General features: G+C 41.2%; 1 protein-coding gene across 1 annotated transcript in view; it reads right to left on the bottom strand.

The window, feature by feature from the left end:
• The window catches only part of nav2a (neuron navigator 2a), a 982,776-nt gene extending 971,184 nt beyond the window's left edge, over positions 1 to 11,592 (bottom strand). The window contains exon 1 of the mRNA XM_073049760.1: positions 10,600 to 11,592. Within this exon, the coding sequence (XP_072905861.1) occupies positions 10,600 to 10,680 (81 nt within the window). The 5' untranslated portion in view covers positions 10,681 to 11,592. The remainder of the gene's footprint in view (positions 1 to 10,599) is intronic.
• Positions 11,593 to 17,584: the final 5,992 nt, after the last annotated feature.

Here is a 17,584-nt window from a genome sequence, read left to right on the forward strand (position 1 = left end):
ATACCACACTGAGATGCAGTTGGTGAGTATGCTCTCAATGGTACAGCGGTAAAAGTCTGTCAGTATCCTGGGACAGAGGTGAGCTTTCTTGATGCTCCGCAGGAAATAAAGGCGCTGTTGCACCTTTTTGATCAGGATGGAGGAGTTCAGGGACCAGGTGAAATCCTCGGAAATGTGGACACCAAGGAATTTGAAGCTTGATACACGCTCCACTACTGCTCCATTGATGTAGATGGGGACGTGAGTGTGGCTCCTAGCATGCCTGAAGTCCACAATGATCTCCTTGGTCTTCTGGGTGTTAGATCTGTACTTTGATAATAAATTTACTTTGAACAGCTCCTCTTCTATATTTGCCATTTCTACCCTGGGAAAAAGGTTTCTAGCTATCCATGCCCCCTATAATCTTATAAACCTCTATGACATCATCTCTCATCCTATGTGTTGCTTACACACTAAACCAGAGGATTCAGGCCTGCTTTGAGTTTTGATATTAGTTCAAGGGAGCTATAAATCAAGCCACTTTAGCTCACCAAGGTTTCTTCAATTCATAAGACTCAATTCCAGCCAACCAGAGGGAAGAGAAAAGCAGGAGGAGGAAAACAGGCTCATGGAAGTTCTGCTCAAAGCTGCACACCATCCTACCTTAGAAATTATTGACCATTTCTTCAATGGTCTTACTTCCCACTGACACTGTAAGGACAGTGCTTCAATACAGTGGCTTACTACACCTTTTCTGGGGAGTGAGCAGCAAGTGCTGGCCTTGACAGCAAAATAAATGAGCTCCACCACTGTTGGGTGATAGTTAGTAAGTTGTGGGCATGCTTCATTAGTGCTGGATGCATGCTGATACTTGCAGGCGGCCCCCAGCACGTCTTTGGACTGGATTGGTCACTGGTGCGAACAACTCACTTCACTGTACATTTCAATGCACATTTGACAAACAAAGCTAATCCTTAAAAACTATCTTTCACCTACTCCCAGATTAGAACACAAGAAGCTAAAAGCAGAAGCAGGCCACATGGTCACTGAAGCCTGCCCCACTCAATATGTTCATGTGTGATCTGCCCCAGGCCTCATCTCTCCTATGACAGTTCCCCAGAGCCAACCATTTCCTGATCTTTTAAAAAAAATGACATCCTTTCTAATCTCACTATCTCACGATTTATCTCAGTACAGCCCTTGCACCTTACTTGTCAAATTGCAACCGTAACACTAAATTCTACATTTGGGTATTGTTTTCCTTTTCTTCTGCCTTCACGTGCTTATTTATGGAAATAGTCCGTCTTGATTAATGCAAACAAAAGCTTTTCACCCTAACAAGGTATAGGACAATAATAAACAAATTAACTTTAATCAACCCAATGATCTGGCCTCCATGGTTGCCACGGTAGCTTTGGTTTTCAATTTTGACTCATGCCAACCTCCTTCTTGCTTACAGTACTCGCAAGCAACCTTCCTGAAGTGTTCCCCCCTTCCAAATCTTATCCCCCAATCCTTCTTGGAGCACATGCATGAAGGGGTATCACAGCCAAAGATCTCAGAGTTTATCATTCACCATCATTTACCGTGTTCTTTCAGACACAGCTTTAGTCTGTAATCCTATATCTTCAATCAAATTAGAAACTATGAGATGGATAAAATCAACACTCAACTGACCACGTATCGCCACACAGACTTTATTGGAAAAGTGGCCAGTGAATCCTGTTTGCCATGAGATAGACTACATTTGATGTTGCATTGTGAAATATCAATAGTCGTGTCATGGTAGGTCCGGGTGTGCAGCCAGACACACAAGCTGAAACTTCGAAATAAGTCACATCCATGGAATATGACATGCTGGCCTTGGTCATTGACAGTGTTGCTAGCAGTATCCATTGCTGTTATTATCCATGCCCTTATCTCTCATGAACAATAAGGACCTGGTATATTACAAACCTCCCTTATTCAGTGGAAGAATTGTTTTAGTATCACAAACATGCATAACAAACATGCAAACATGGTTAGCAAAACATGCATAATCTGTCCTACAGTCCACCTGGCCCTTAAAGAAATCATATAACTCAATATTCCCAACATATGGAATTTTAAATATTGCCACGGGGACAAATATTAGTAACCAAACTGAAAATTAATTCTGCACTAAACTTTAGCAAGTAGTACAGTAATAATATTTTCTAGCACTTTATATATTTTAATGGACATTGGTCTAAGGAACAATACAGAAGAATTGAGAACTAATGCTGCACTCAGAGAAGAGGAGTCCACACAAGCAGGTAGAGTTGTTGCGTGCACTTTCCAACTGCTGATTGAGAGAATGGAGACAGGAAAACATGGAGCATACTTTCTCATTTAAAGGCAAAGAAGAGATTAACTTTATTTGTCACATATAATCAAACCATCAGAACATAGGGCAAAAGGTGTTGTTTACATTAGTGACCAACACAGTCTGAAGCTGTGCTGAGGGCAGCCTGCAAATGTCACCATGCTTCCACAGTGCCAACGTAGCATGCCACAACTTACATGTTAGTCACAAATTAGTATGCTCTAACCTTTGCGTCTTTGGAATGTGAGAGGAAACCAGAGCACCCAGAGGAAACACACACAGTCACGAGGAGAGCTTTTAAACTCCTTACCAATGGCTGCAGGAATTGAACCTGGATCCCCAGCACAGTAAAGCAGTACACTAACCACTATGCTACCATGCCACCCTATTCCTAGTATGGGAACCAAAAGGAATTTTTTTTTTTTTTTTTTTAAAAGAGAATAAAAAGGAATTTAATTTCAAAATATATTTTTTCTTTGGAAAATGCTCTTGAAGTAGCAAAAGAATTCAAAATATGTAATCAATCCACAGGGAACCCCCTCTATATCAGTGAAACCCGACATAGGTTGGGAGAATGCTTCGCTGAGCACCTATGCTCCATCTGCCAGAAATTTTAATTCCACTTCCCACTCTGACCAACAAAACTTCTCCGACATAATTTCTTCTACATTTATCTTTCAGTTACTTTATAGCTGATAAGGAAACTATAATCCAGTCATAATCATATCCATCTCCAAAACATTAAACAGAATTATTAACTGAACCCACTGCAATGAGCTTAAATAGATAAGCCCTTTATTAAATCAAGAGGCTCACAATATTACTCTGCTTATCTACATGTACTTGGTTTTTCATTCCCCATTATGCAGTTTCTTCCATGATAAATAATAGGCATGGAAATATAATGCAGTAAAAAGTAACTACAATCTTCAAGCAAGGAATTTTGTTAGGGTCCTTTATTCTCACATCAAAAGACAGCAAGTTTTAATACTTCATTCCAAAGACTTGTTAAAGAGTATACAGTTTGCAGTTTGAATACCATAAAACATATTTTAATAAAATACCAACTTTAAGACTGTTCCTCATCAAAAGAATTTAAGCTAAATAACTTTTCAGGCTCTTATCACAATGATGAACATTAAAACGTCTGTTTGAAAATCATAAACACCAACAACTACATACAATTGACTGATGGATAGTAATGAAAAATTCGGAAACTGATTGGTCAATTGGTCAGTCCTTCTGGGTGAGGTGACATTTCACCTGTGAATCTGTTGGGGTCATCTTCTGTATCCAGTGCTCTCGGTGTGGCCTCCTCTATATCAGTGAAACCCAACATAGGTTGGGAGAATGCTTCGCTGAGCACCTATGCTCCATCTGCCAGAAATTTTAATTCCACTTCCCACTCAGACATGTCAGTCCATGGCCTCTTCTACTGCCGCGATGAGGCCACACACAGATTGGAGGAGCAACACCTTATATTCAGTCTGAGTAGACTCCAAACTCTCCCTCACCATTCCCATTTCCCTCTCTCACCTTATCTCATCTGCCTATCACCTCCCTCTGGTGCTCCTCCCCCTTCCTTTTCTTCCATGGTCTTCTACCCTCTCCTATCAGATTCCCCCTTCTCCAGTCCTCTATCTCTTTCACCAAATCGACTTCCCAGCTCATTACTTCAGCCCTCCTCACTCTCAGTTTCACTTAGCACCTACTACCCTGTATTTCTCCCTCCCCTCCCCCACCTTCTTACTCTCACTTCTCATCTTTTTCCTCCAACATTTTGTGTGTTGCTTTTATTTTTATTTGATTTCAATGCGTCTGCCACATAATTGGATACATCAGTACACCAGCTCATTAATGCAAATATCTACTCAGCCAATCATGTGGTGGCAACTCAATGCATAAAAGAATACAGACAAGGTCTAGAGGTTCAGTTGTGACTCAGACCAAATATCAAATGGGGATCTAAGTGACTTTGACTGTGGAGTGATTGTTGGTGCCAGATGGGGTGGTTCAAGTATCTCATAAACTTGCAGCTATATAGGACCCTGGTCAGACCCCACTTGGAGTGCTGTGCTCAGTTCTGGTCGCCTCACTACAGGAAGGATGTGGAAGCCATAGAAAGGGTGCAGAGGAGATTTACAAGGACGTTGCCTGGTTTGGGGAGCATGCCTTATGAAAACAGATTGAGTAAACTTGGCCTTTTCTCCTTGGAGTGATGGAGGATGAGAGGTGACCTGATAGAGGTGTATAAGATGATGACAGGCATTGATCCTATGGATAGTCAGAGGCTTTTTCCCAGGCCTGAAATGGTTGCCACAAGAGGACACAAGTTTAGAGTGCTGGGGAGTAGGTACAGAGGAGATCTCAGGGGTAAGTTTTTTACTCAGAAAGTGGTGAGTGCATGGAATTGGCTGCCAGCAACGGTGGTGGAGGCAGATACGACAGGGTTTTTTTAAAGAGACTTTTGGATAGGTACATGCTTAGAAAAATAGAGGGCTATAGATAAGCCTAGTAATTTCTAAGGTAGGGACATGTTCGGCACAACTTTGTTGGCCAAAAGGCCTGTATTGTGCTGTAGGTTTTCTATGTTTCTATAAACTCCTGGGATTTTCATGTATAACAGTCTCTGGAGTAGGGGTTCCCAACAAAGTGTCCATGGACCCCTTGCTTAATAGTATTGGTCCACGGTATTAAAAATTTTACAGAGTACAGTGTGAAGAAAAACAAAAACATCCAAGTTCTGTGGGCAAAAATGCCCTGTTAATGAGAGAGGTCAGAGGAGAATGGTCAGACTAGTTCAAGCTGGCAGGAATGTCAGAGTAACTCAAATAAACACGTGTTGCAACAGAGATGTGCAGAAGAGCACCTCCGAGCGTACGACACGTCAAACTTTGAAGTGGATGGGTTACAACAGCAGAAGACCACACAGGGTTCCACCCCTGTACCTAATAAAGTGGCCACTAAGTGAAGTTCTCTTTCCGCTCTGCTTTCTCTAATGAGTCCAGCTGCTGCAGTTTTGCAATGCGGTTATGCATGTCAAGCCACAACTATTTCTCTCTACGAACTCGAGCTGGCTCATACGAGAAGGATTTTATCACCTGTTGATGTGTCATCCATGGCTCAGTGGCAGCCCACCCGGCTCTGTGTCAAGGCTGTGCGTTCAAGTCATGCTCCAAATACCCGCGCGCAGACTCTAGGCTCACGTACATGAATAACGACAAGGAAGCATTGCCGTGTTAGAAGTGCCATCTTTCAGAGCAGTCAGTTAATGTCTTCCAACTCACGCAAGCATAAAAGATACCACAGCACGATGTCATAAAAGACCAGGCGATTGTGCATTCTTCAGTCAGTATCTTTTGATTCACAACATCACTGTCACAAAGCAGCTTGCAGCACCTGCCTTTGTCTATGCTGGCAAAGTTCAAATTAATTTTAATAACAAAATTTTAATATGTTCAAAGTAATTACCAAAGTGCATGTCACCATATACTATCCCGAGGTTCATTTTCTTGTGGGAGTTCATGGTAAAAATGTACAAAGAAACACAGTGGACCTGTAATATACTTGTTCAAGAACCTGGTGGTGTGCAACCCAAATCTCACATACAGTACTTCCTTTCTGTGAGAAGAGAGCATGGCCTGGATAGTAGGGATCCTTAATGATGGATGCTGCTTTCCTACAACAGTGTTCCATGTATATGTGCTCAAAGGTGGGGAGGGCTTTACCTGTGATGGCAGGAATGAGCTGGACCCAGGACAAATCCTTTGAAATGACAATGCTGAGGAATATAAAGTTACTGGCCCTCTCCGCCTCTGATCTCTCGATGAGGACTGGCTCACGGATCTCCGGATTCCCCGTCCTGTCGTAAATAATCAGCTCTTTGGTTTTGTCGACTTTGAGTGAGAGATGGTTGTTTTGGCACCATTCGGCCAAATCTTCAGTCTCCCTCCTATATGCTGATTAATCACCACCTTTGATTCGGTTAACAGAATGGTGTCATCAGCAAACTTAAATAAGGTATTGGAGCTGTACTTAGCCTCACAGTCGTAAGTATAAAATACTACCCTGGGATTCATTTTCTTGCAGGCATTCACAGTAGAGCAAAGCAGTACAATATAATCAATGAAAGACTATACACAAAGACAACACAAACCACATTCTAAAGCAGCTGATATGTCCTGAGTTTTGTAAGACCCGAAACCGAAACAAGTTCTGAATTTTGTTAGCTACTTTAGAAGAAAATTTCATTTTCTTTCCAAAGTACAAAAAAAGGTGCCAGTTTGCGGCAAATTATAACCATGCCTAACCTTACTCAACCAAATTTAAAATAATGTCAGTGCCTTAAAGCAGAGGCTTTGCAAATCACCTCGAAAAGCTTCCACAGTTAGCATATCTGTCTGTAACATACTGCATTACAGAAATAACAAATCACAATGCATGTTTAATTAGTTTTAACTATATTAACATGCATAAATAGATGACACCGCATATATCAGTTTCAACTGCACACCAACCAAGACACACACTTTATATAAACAATTTAAGGAACACAAATGAATTGACTTAATATATGTATAAATGTTTATATCGTGTCCCTTTACTTTCTGTAGAACAAATTCAGCATTTACATTGAAGGTACACTGGCAGGTCTACTCAATATTCAAGGATCTTTTTTTTTTAAACCTACACACAGAATCATTTTAAAAAACCTATACATATAATCAGTTCAATAGTATTCAATAGGTGATGCCTCAGGAAGGCAACATTCATCATTAAGGGGTATGCCATCTGGGGTATGCCCTCTTGTCATCAGGGAAGAGGCTCAGGAGCCTGAAAACACACACACACTCAACATTTTAGGAACAGCTTCTTGTCCTCCGCCTCCAGGTTTGTAAATGGACAATCTACCCATGAACACCACCTCACTATTTCATCTCTTTTTAAACTATTTTCTACTTGTTGTAATAATGTATATTTTTTATGTAGTTCTGCAAAAAACATTTCACAACATTTATCAGAACAAATCTAATTCTGTTTTTTTTTGACTTCCCAAAGCAAGGACACAACAGAAGAGAAAGTGGAACAAGAGCTCAGAGGACCCATTTCAAATGAGTACACACAGCTTCTCAGTGGGATTCACATCAGCCGTAAAATTATGACCGTTTCTTTGACAGGATACTGGCCACTACTGGAGGACACGTGTAAATCTCAGCATTTAGGCTGAAATTTTTGAAAAATCATTTGTTTCCGCACTTCTTCACTGCAAATGACTCAACTCCATTGACTGTTAAAGTGCTTTGAGAGCTTGTGAACTTGAGAAGATAAATGCAGGCTTTTCCATTCAAACACTGTTGGTATTCAATACTGAATGCAATCAGCTTCACTGAAGTAACACATAATTCTGTTCACTGAGTATTTCTGCTGTGCAAAGAAACAATCTCCATCCCTACTGAGCAAGCTTCTTTTCCGCAACAGACAGTAGAATGTAATAGGTACTCATATCTGCTATAAACGGAGAGTGCTACACAACTAAATTAAATTTAATGCTTATTCTACAGACGAACCTGGCCACGGAGTTTACATAGAAGTTCCAGCACCTTGATACCCGCCTCTTTTTTCCAATAAAAAGACACATTGCACATTTATTTATACCAAAAGAGTTTGCAATTTCCAGCATCCTCATGAACAGCAACTCCCATTTATACAAGGCAGAGGCACAAGCTCTTGTGTAAAAGCAGAGGCTTAGAATATTATAGTCCCAGAGACAGAGGCCATTCAGCCCACCGAGTCTATAATGAACATTAACTATCCACTTTTTCTTAAAACACACTAAACGACTGTACTCACTGCACATTTCCATTAACTCCCCAGATTTCACCAACAAGCGATATATGATAGCCAATTAACCTAGCAAGACACACATTTTTGGGTTGTGGGAGGAAAGCAGAGCTCCCAGATGAATTCAAGGGGAGGGGGCATGCAAACTCCACACAGACAGCACGGCAGTTCAATGACACATCTGATCACTGAAATCATGAGGCAGCAGCTCTGTGAGCTCTACCACTGTGCTGCCTGTCATTGTCCTCCAATGTGACTGGACAACAACATGCAAAATTACTTTCAGATTCCGAATATTCTAATGAAAAATATAATGAGGGTTTTAATTACTGATTGCAGTTATGAGTTGATGGCAATACAGCTGCAAGTTTCATTATCATTCAACCATACATGAATATAGCAAAACAAAAGAGCGTTCCTCTTTTAACGTTGACTTCAGTCTGCAGTTCAAGAAAGTAACATTAATGAAATTAACTAGTTCCAACATATCCAAAAGTAAAATTAGAATTTAATGATAATGAGGGTATTTACTCTTTTCACTCTGCCAGAATATTTTTCCCCCATCAGCACCCCATTACCTCTCCCATCCAACTGAAAGAGGCTTTCAGTGCTGTTGTCAATATTGTCAAGTCAATTAACTTAATAAAGGGATACTGGTCACACCAGATGTCATTTTGAAAGTGCAATATTAGACCTGTCAGTTAATACCCTGTCCAGTAGGGTAGATTATTAGAAGTGGGATTCAAACTCGCAGCCTTTGCTCAAGAGGGTATACATGTCCACCAGTCTCACAGTCTGTTCATGTCTGATTCTAACGTCCCTTTTTATGTGCTTTCACAGAACTACAGCACAATCCAAATTTTGACAGCTTTCTCGGCTGTACACATTACCCCTGTTCAATCCTTCCAACCCATTTGCAACTAATGTGATGTAACAACAGTCCCAAAATTTATTCTCCATCTTCTCAAGAGTAGCCTGGCCTGCATACAAGGTCTCCCAGCAATGCAGGTAAAAAAAAAAGAGATGAGTTTAGGACAAACTTGAGTCCTGCCACTATGCTCAGAGTCTACCTCAAATGTTAGATCAGGAATGCTTTCAACCTATTGCCTGAGATTGATTGGATTGGGAATATTCTTAATCTGCATTGTCACATACCTTATTCACCAAACACCTTGCACAGATCTTTCTTATCACCTGCCTGCATAATACTGAACTTCCTAGCACCAGTGGATAGCAGTAGTTTCATTATTAAATAACTCACAGGCAAACCATTCACTTGTAAAAAGAAATGAAATGGCTTCAATTATCTTACCTATTCTGGCACCTTTTTTGCTATTAGTATTCAAATCCAAAGTCAATGGTACAATTCCATATTTTTTTCCATCTCAACCACAGTCTGTGATTTCACTTTTCCTTAGCAACGCAACTAATTTATTGAGGGTGAAAATATACAATAAGGTCTGACTTTTTAGAAACATCTGTATTATACCTACAGGTATAAGCTTTTGATTCAGAAAGTGTAAACATATATTTACATGCTTCAAAATCCTAAACGCTGGTTTGGGGAACAATTAAATAGGCATAATGTCATTTTAACAAAAGCTTATGTTAAATTCATGATTTCAAACATATATGCTAACACCATGCTATTTACTCAAAACCTGTGCAATGATCACTGCCAGCAAAATAAACCGAGTCCAGAAAATGTTTATGCAACGCTCACAAAGTATTCGCATTTTAATTCTGAAATCATTTAATCACATTGTCCATCGTCTTCTTTTGGAACAGATCTACAGTGCTTAGAAAAAAGCTGAAAGACTCAGCGAATATGAGAAAAGCATAAACTCGATTCTGAACAGTCATTTAATATAATCCCTCATATAACGTTATGAAATTAAATAATCGCTGTGACGATTGGGGGTAAAGTTAAAATGAACATCACTAAACCGTGACCAATTGATGTTATCACAGCTGCCACGGCAGCCCGACTTGGGTAATATTACAGTCTCGCAGATTCCAAGTGCACTCTGCGGTCAGTGCCAACAACAGATGGGCAATGTAGAGCCTCATCAACAAGGCACCACAACCCCTAATTACGTATTAATTTTATGACCAATATGACATTTAATGGATCTTAGAAATGCGAAACCGCGTTTGATCTGCTGGCCAATATGCACACCCCACAACAAGCCCCCTTAAAATTAAACAAGCGAGACATCATTGCAATATTGTCGAAGCGCGTAATAAACACAATAAACATTCCACGACACGAATGCGAAGCGATAATGTTTGTTTCCACATTGTGCGAGTGACATTGATACAAAATAGCAGTTGGTTCCGCTTATACCGCAACAAATACATGCAACTTTCAATGCGACCGCATTTGTAATACGGAACTGAAAAGATACGCTGTTTCCATATATCTGATCACTTACCCTTTTCTGGTCTTCCAGTCCGTGCGTTACAAGCTTTCTCTGGTGACGGTTCGACTCCGACCCCGTTTCCATTTCCAACATCAGAACTCCCCGCTATCAGCTCTGAGTCGACAGCTCTCGAAAGAAAAATTTTTTAAAACCCACCCAAAATGAGCCGTGGTGGGGCAAAATATATCCTCTCAATTCGGCAACGCACCCTTGTATCTTGATCTGGTATCATCCATCACCGGCAACGTTATACAAATCTAACTTTCCCCCGGCTTAAAGTCATTTTCTCCCTCTTCCCTCGCCCACCAATGTTCTGCACCCTTTGAGAGAAAAAAACTATTTCAGTTTCAATCCTAGAATGTCTCGTGCACACATCGCAGCCAAATTTCCATCTCGAATTCAGCACGAATGCTTCCTGCCACATTACTGCTTCTGCATCCTCTCCATTTTATCCAGAAACGTGCAAATGATATGCCGATTGTTGCTGTAAATGTTGTCCGCCACGTTGATCTGATCAGCATCACTTTCCCGGCCTATTATGAGATGTGATGATCAATCTCACCCGCCTCTTCTTCTCCACCTTCCAAAAAAAAAGCACTTGCAGAGATTTCTTTTGTCAGCCAGTGGAGTGCTACAAGTTTACCAAAAGCGAGCGAGAGAGAGAGAAAAAATAGCAATTGCGGTGCAAGGCTGTCTTCTTTATGTATTCAGAAAGTATCTAAAAGAAACAGATGTTTTTGTTTTGAAGAAGGAAGTAATCCTGTATTCTTCAGTGAAGTGAACGCCAGTAGAGGATGAATGATACCTTTGCAAAGCCCTCCAGGAATCAAGGACTCTTTTAAAAAAAAGTCATTCTGTCACCAGGATTTATTACATCTTCAGCGGCACAAGATACAATATCTTTGCATTCCGTCCAAAAAAAAGCTGCTTTCTTCCAGGCGATTTAATCTATATTTTAACATGCATATTTTTGACACCGAGGAAGATTATTGGTTGCTGCTGCTTAATTACAAACGCAAAGCATTTGAGAGTTACCTACCCCGCAAGCGAAGCGCTCTGCAGAGACAGATCCCAGGCAGCGAAGGGAGGGGGTACGCAGATTGTTCAGGGCCAACGTGACGTCACGGATTCGCGCCTCTTCCTCGCCCGCACAACGTTCCAAAGTGATCCGTTTCCACGGCAACCACCGGCGGCGTGCACGTGGCCCCTGACTTCTCCTGCGGACCACCATCGAGAGGGTGGGTGGGGGGGAAACGGCGGAAAGTGAAAGTGCAAAGCGCAGAAGCTTCTCCGCCGTGCAGACGACGTGTGAAAAGAAAGGCAACCTGCTAATCATTTCAGCGCTCCGAAACAGCAATCGTATTTGCTTGCCTGGAATGCAACTCTGTCTCGCAACAATATCACTCAGGGTTATTAATTATCCTCGTGTTTACGGCTGTCCATCATCAACAGGAAGGAAACTATCCCATTTCTGGTTTTTAGCAAATAATCTGCAGTCGATATTTACCGTCCTGCTTGCTTTGACAGCCCGGGCGCACATGTAAAAAAGTGTGTGTGTTTTGTATGTGTGCGTGTGTGTGTTATAGTAACGCAAGAGATTCTGCAGATGTTGGAGATCGTGAACGGCATACACGCAAGATACTGGAGGAGCTCAGCAATTCACGCGTCTGTGGAGGGGAATAAACCGTGAACGTTTCGGAGCCAAGACCCTTTCTCAGGACTCTTCATTTGACAGTGAAAAGGTCAAAGATTTTAGCGATGTATTTGCTTATTTTCGTTGTCATAGCGCTGAATGTGGATACTGTTGATGCTGCGGCTATTCTGTCTGATGGTTATTTAGTGCACGGCAACGGCGGTGTCACTGACGCATGTGAGTGAGTTAGCAAGTTGTGAAGTCGCACTCCAGACTGTTAAACAAAAAAGCTAGGTAAATACCCCAGTCCATTGTTAAATGAATGCTGCACGAACGGATAGACCCCCTCTGAGGTGAAATATTAAATCAAGGACCGTGTAAGGTCCTTTCAGGTACATCTCGTCCCATGTTTGAAAATGGGTCTTTTGCGCTGGCCAATACTAAATCCCTCATTAAGCATCAATTAGATTATTTAGTCGTTGTCACATGGCCATTGGTGGGTTTATTGTATACGAACTGGATGCTGCATTTCCGATATTAGAATAGTGAATACACTTTAAAATGTTCTTAATTGGCCGTAAAGTGCTTTGGGACAGCCTGAGGTCACGAAAGGCGCAATATAAAGTCTTTGTTTTTAATAATTAATGTATAGCTTTATTGCTGCAGTGTGAATTTGTCAAGTAGAATACCGTAAAAAGATTCCAACTAAATCGGGAAGTAATGTTTAATTGATTAATTAAATGATAACTCTATAAGAAATGTATCATTTTAAAAAAGATATAGTGGCAGAGGGTGAGCTAGATGAGTCTTAGCAAATGTAAGCAATTGTTACGTTTGTGTGTTTTACAGGCAAAACAGGTTCCAAGCAGTGACATTAATTGTGCCTATGGCAATTCTTGCCAGGGATGAGACAAGATAAATGTTCAAAGTACATGATTCTTTCAGCTCATTACATCTATGTTTGTCCTCTCCCGGAACTTAACTTTGGGTAATGACTTCCATGATCTGCTGTTGGTGAAAGCCAGTGAAGTATATTCCCACTTTATTGGAATAATTTTAAAGGTGATCTACATTCAGCAATGAGGTAAGTAAGTGATAAGAAAATCAGTTTTTGTGTTGGTAGTTGAGGATTGGATAGAAACTGAGATAATGGAGATGATTCCCTTTCTCCTTCTGATATAAATTTCATGTAGCACCATGGCCCTGAAAAACATTGTCTTGTTTATACTGTGTACTGTGCCAGCAGTTATGGTTGAAATGACAATAAAAAGTGTCTTGACTTGAACTTTGACTTGGACTTGAACTTTAAAACTCTTCAAAATTCACCTGAAAGTAATTCGATGTTCCATTTAATGGTGCAACCAAAAGTGCTGCAGTCATCCAATCAAATCAATCATGGAATCAAATAATGACTCCTGAAATATTTATCAATTAAATCCATTCAGTTTTCAATTGTCACACACAATGCTTCTCCAGCCAATGGATGTACCATTCTGGGGCTTTAAGCAGCTTAGTGGTTCCTACCGTGTAGGAATGGGCCATTCCTGATTAAGGGTCTCGGCCCAAAACGTTGGCTACTCTTTTCTCACGGATGCTGCCTGACCTGCTGAGCTCTTCCAGCGTTGTGTATGTATTCTTTGATCCACAGCATCTGCAGTTGTATTTTTGTGTTTTAATTAGTCACCCTTACCTGATTCCATACCTATATTAATAATGATGAATCATAGCTGGCTTCTGAGATGTTTGAACAATCAACAGCTTAAGGCAGATAGAGATGCACCAAGATGCTTGTAAATCAATGAATCAATTGCTCTTTTTCTTTCGATAGAGGTGTGAGGACAGAAGAGAACATACTTCAGCTTTATTTTGAATTACTTTCCTGTAGCTTAACTTGAAATCTCCCAGTCTGACTTCTGAAAGTGAGTTAGTCAACCAACCCCTCTCTGTATCTTTGCTGAGGTGGAAAAGCTTGACAGCTTCAAGTTCCTAGGTGTAAATATCACCAACAATTTATCCTCAACCAGCCACACTGACACTACCAGTGAAACAAAAGCACTATTGCCTTGACATAATAACTTATTTATAGAGCACTTTTCATACAAACAATGTAATTCAAAGTGATTTACAATGGGATAAAGTGCAAACATGAAAATAAAAGGCAGAACAATGTTAGTTTTAAAACAAGGTTAAATAAATTGGTTTTGAGCTGGCATTTCGAGGTGTCAGCTGAGTCTGCATCCCCTACAGTTTTAGGTATTGAGTTTCACAGTTTAGGAGCATAGTTCAAACAAGCTGACCTGCCAATTATCTTTTGAGGGAGACTCTTTAAACTTAGGAGACCAGCAGAAGACCTGAAAGTTCTTCTTCAGAAGGCTAAGGAAATTGACCATGTCCTCTTTGACTCTTAACCATCTTTACAGACGCATGTTAAAAACGTCCTACCTGGACGCATCACAGCCTGGTACGGCAATTGCTGTGCCCAAGGCTGTAAGAAAGTTGTGAACATAGCTGAGTATATCACGCAAATCCGTTGACTCTGACTACACTTTCCTCAGCCAGCGTCATCGTAGACCACCCAACCCCCCATCCCTCCCCACACCCTCATCGTGCCAGTCGTACTCACTTCTCTCCTCTGACCAGAACAAAAGACACAAAGCCCCGATGACGTCTCGACCCCAAACATTAACTCTTTATTCCTCTCCGTGTTTGCTGAGATCCTCCAGCTTTTTGTGTGTGTTGCAGAAGATACAAAAGCTTGAAAATGGGTAGCCCCAGGTTCAAGGAAAGCTACAATCTGACTTATCAGACTGATCTCTCATGCAAAAGAAGAATTATTGATCTTTCAAATTATGAAATGTGGTTCTTACACTATAGTAGTAGTGAGCTCACAAGAGTCCAGTATGACATTCTCCTAAGGAATTATTCCCTTGATGGAAAATGCCTGTGTGAGACTTTAACATGGGGAGGCTGATGCATGGGCAGCCACCAGGCGGTCCTTGACAGATCGGGATCAGAGTCCAGTGGCACAGCAACAGGGGACTGTTCACTGCTACACTCTTCCTCTGCCTTCACCATCATCTGTGCTGTGTCACCATCTTGTGCCAGCTCCACCATTGAGTCTTGGTTGGATCGTTCATTGTCGAGAACCTCCCAATTGACCTTACTGCTATCGGTGACCATACCAGGAGCTAAACTCTAGATAGCATTGTCTGGCATCTCAGGAACTCAGAACCCTCTCCACTATGACACAGTGATGATCCTCGGAAAAGATCTTGGACCATATTTGCCCCGTTAACAGCAGCACCATATTCTGCATTCTTCATGTATGCCATGATACACCAGCTTAAATAAAGGTTTTTTACTATTCTGGTAGGATGGTGGTGTGCTCAGACACAGCAGCCTCTCTGGGGCCAAACAAAGGTATTTTTAACCCTTTAAGAAGTATCTTTTATGATCACAAGACCCTGCAGGACATTAAGAACTTCAAGTACTGCAGGTCATTAGCAAGTTGCTTATTAGTGGAAGAGCTGGACTTGATGCAAACCGTGTTGCTGCCTGCTACAGAAAGTGCACGAAGGCAGTGTGTAGTCTAACAGCGAGTGACTACCTTGGGCATCTTGTGATCACAAGACCCTGTTAGACATTGGTAATGTAGAATGCCACAAGTCCGCTCATTGGTTTATTGGTGAGACTGGCAAGATGCATGGCCCCGTTTGTAGTGAGGATGAGGACCTCATGCCCCAGTGTCGCCAGTTGCAACCACCAGGAGGAGATACCAGAGGCGGTGTGACGCAGTGTCCACGTTGGATTGGGGACAGGCTCCTCGGACAGTGCTGCCCTCCAGTGTTCACTCAGTGGAAGACAGGTCGGATTGTGGTTGTGCGTGCGTTCGCCTGTGGACTGCTGAGGGATTGTTCTTGCTGACAACATTCATGCTCCATCAATTTATGGGACACGAAGCTTAGGGATGGGCTCTGATATATATATTTATTGTTTTACTGTATGTTTACAGCTTTCTTATGTATGTTATCTGCATCCTGTGCTGTGTAAGACTGTCTGTATTGTGTTTTGCACCTTGTCCCCGGAAGAACACTAGTTTGTTTGGCTGTATTCATGTATGGTTCAATAACGATTAAATTTGAACTAATAAACCAATTCTGAAAAAACAATTTATGTTATATGAAATTTCCATGGTAAACTGGTTTATGAAATACCAGATCAGCAGAATTGAGAATAAGGGCAAATATTTTCAATGGATTATTTGGTTGAAGCATCTCACCAATTTAATTAATATAAAGAAAATGGAATCCACAGCCTTCCATGGCTCATCTTCAAGTGAGCTACAAATTACTTTGATAATACCTTGGGAAGAATGGATTGAGGAGGCGTTGGAATGTAAGAAAGCCAAATACCAGGAGCGGGTAGAGCAGTGCCAGAGACTGGTGGAGGGCACGATGTGAGCCTATAGAGGTGGGATGTAGAGATTTTGCTGGCTGCTCGCTCTGCAGAACCTACTCTCTCCCTGGCATAATGGGGCTGCAAAGAAAAGATCCATTAGGGCCTTCGCAGAGTTTCCAGATGGCTGTGGATCAAGAGGTGTGACACAAGCCCAGCACCAATCAACCCTGGCCAGCGGGGTGTCTGACGTTAAAAGATCCAAAACACTCCAAGACAAGTTCGGGCATCTTCCCTGATGAAGATGGCAGAGTTTGTTATCAAAACGTTGGTTAAATTCGATAGCTGTACACTGCTGGAAATGTGACAAGAGAATATTCAAGAATTATATGACAATATATGCTACTGCAACAGATAATACAAGTGGTCCATGATACATCACCTTTTACATATTTTCACTGTAGCACCACTCATTCTTCAAGACAGGTGTCCTCAATTTATGAAGCTTTTTCCCCTATTATAAACAATCCTTCACATGTGGGGGCATGGAATAATCATACAGCTGTTAATAGTTATCAGTAATATTAATTATAATAAACAAGCACAAATTCCAACCTATTTATAGTCAAGATTGTTTAATGTCATTTACAGTACACAAGTATAAAGAATCAGAATCAGATTTAATGTCACCGGCATATGTCATGAAATTTGTTGTCTTTGCAGCACCTGTACACAATAATAGAGAAATAAAATTATGAATTACAGTAACACACACAAAATGCTGGTGGAACACAGCAGGCCAGGCAGCATCTATAGGGAGAAGCGCTGTCAACGTTTCGGGCTGAGAGCCTTCGTCACATTTTGTGTGTGTTGTTTGAATTTCCAGCATCTGCAGATTTCCTTGTGTTTGCTCTATGAATTACAGTGTGTGTGTGTGTGTATTTTTTAAATATATAGTGAAAAACTAAA

The sequence above is a fragment of the Hemitrygon akajei genome, chromosome 6, assembly GCF_048418815.1.
Source record: "Hemitrygon akajei chromosome 6, sHemAka1.3, whole genome shotgun sequence".
In the NCBI taxonomy this organism is placed as follows: Eukaryota; Metazoa; Chordata; class Chondrichthyes; order Myliobatiformes; family Dasyatidae; genus Hemitrygon; species Hemitrygon akajei.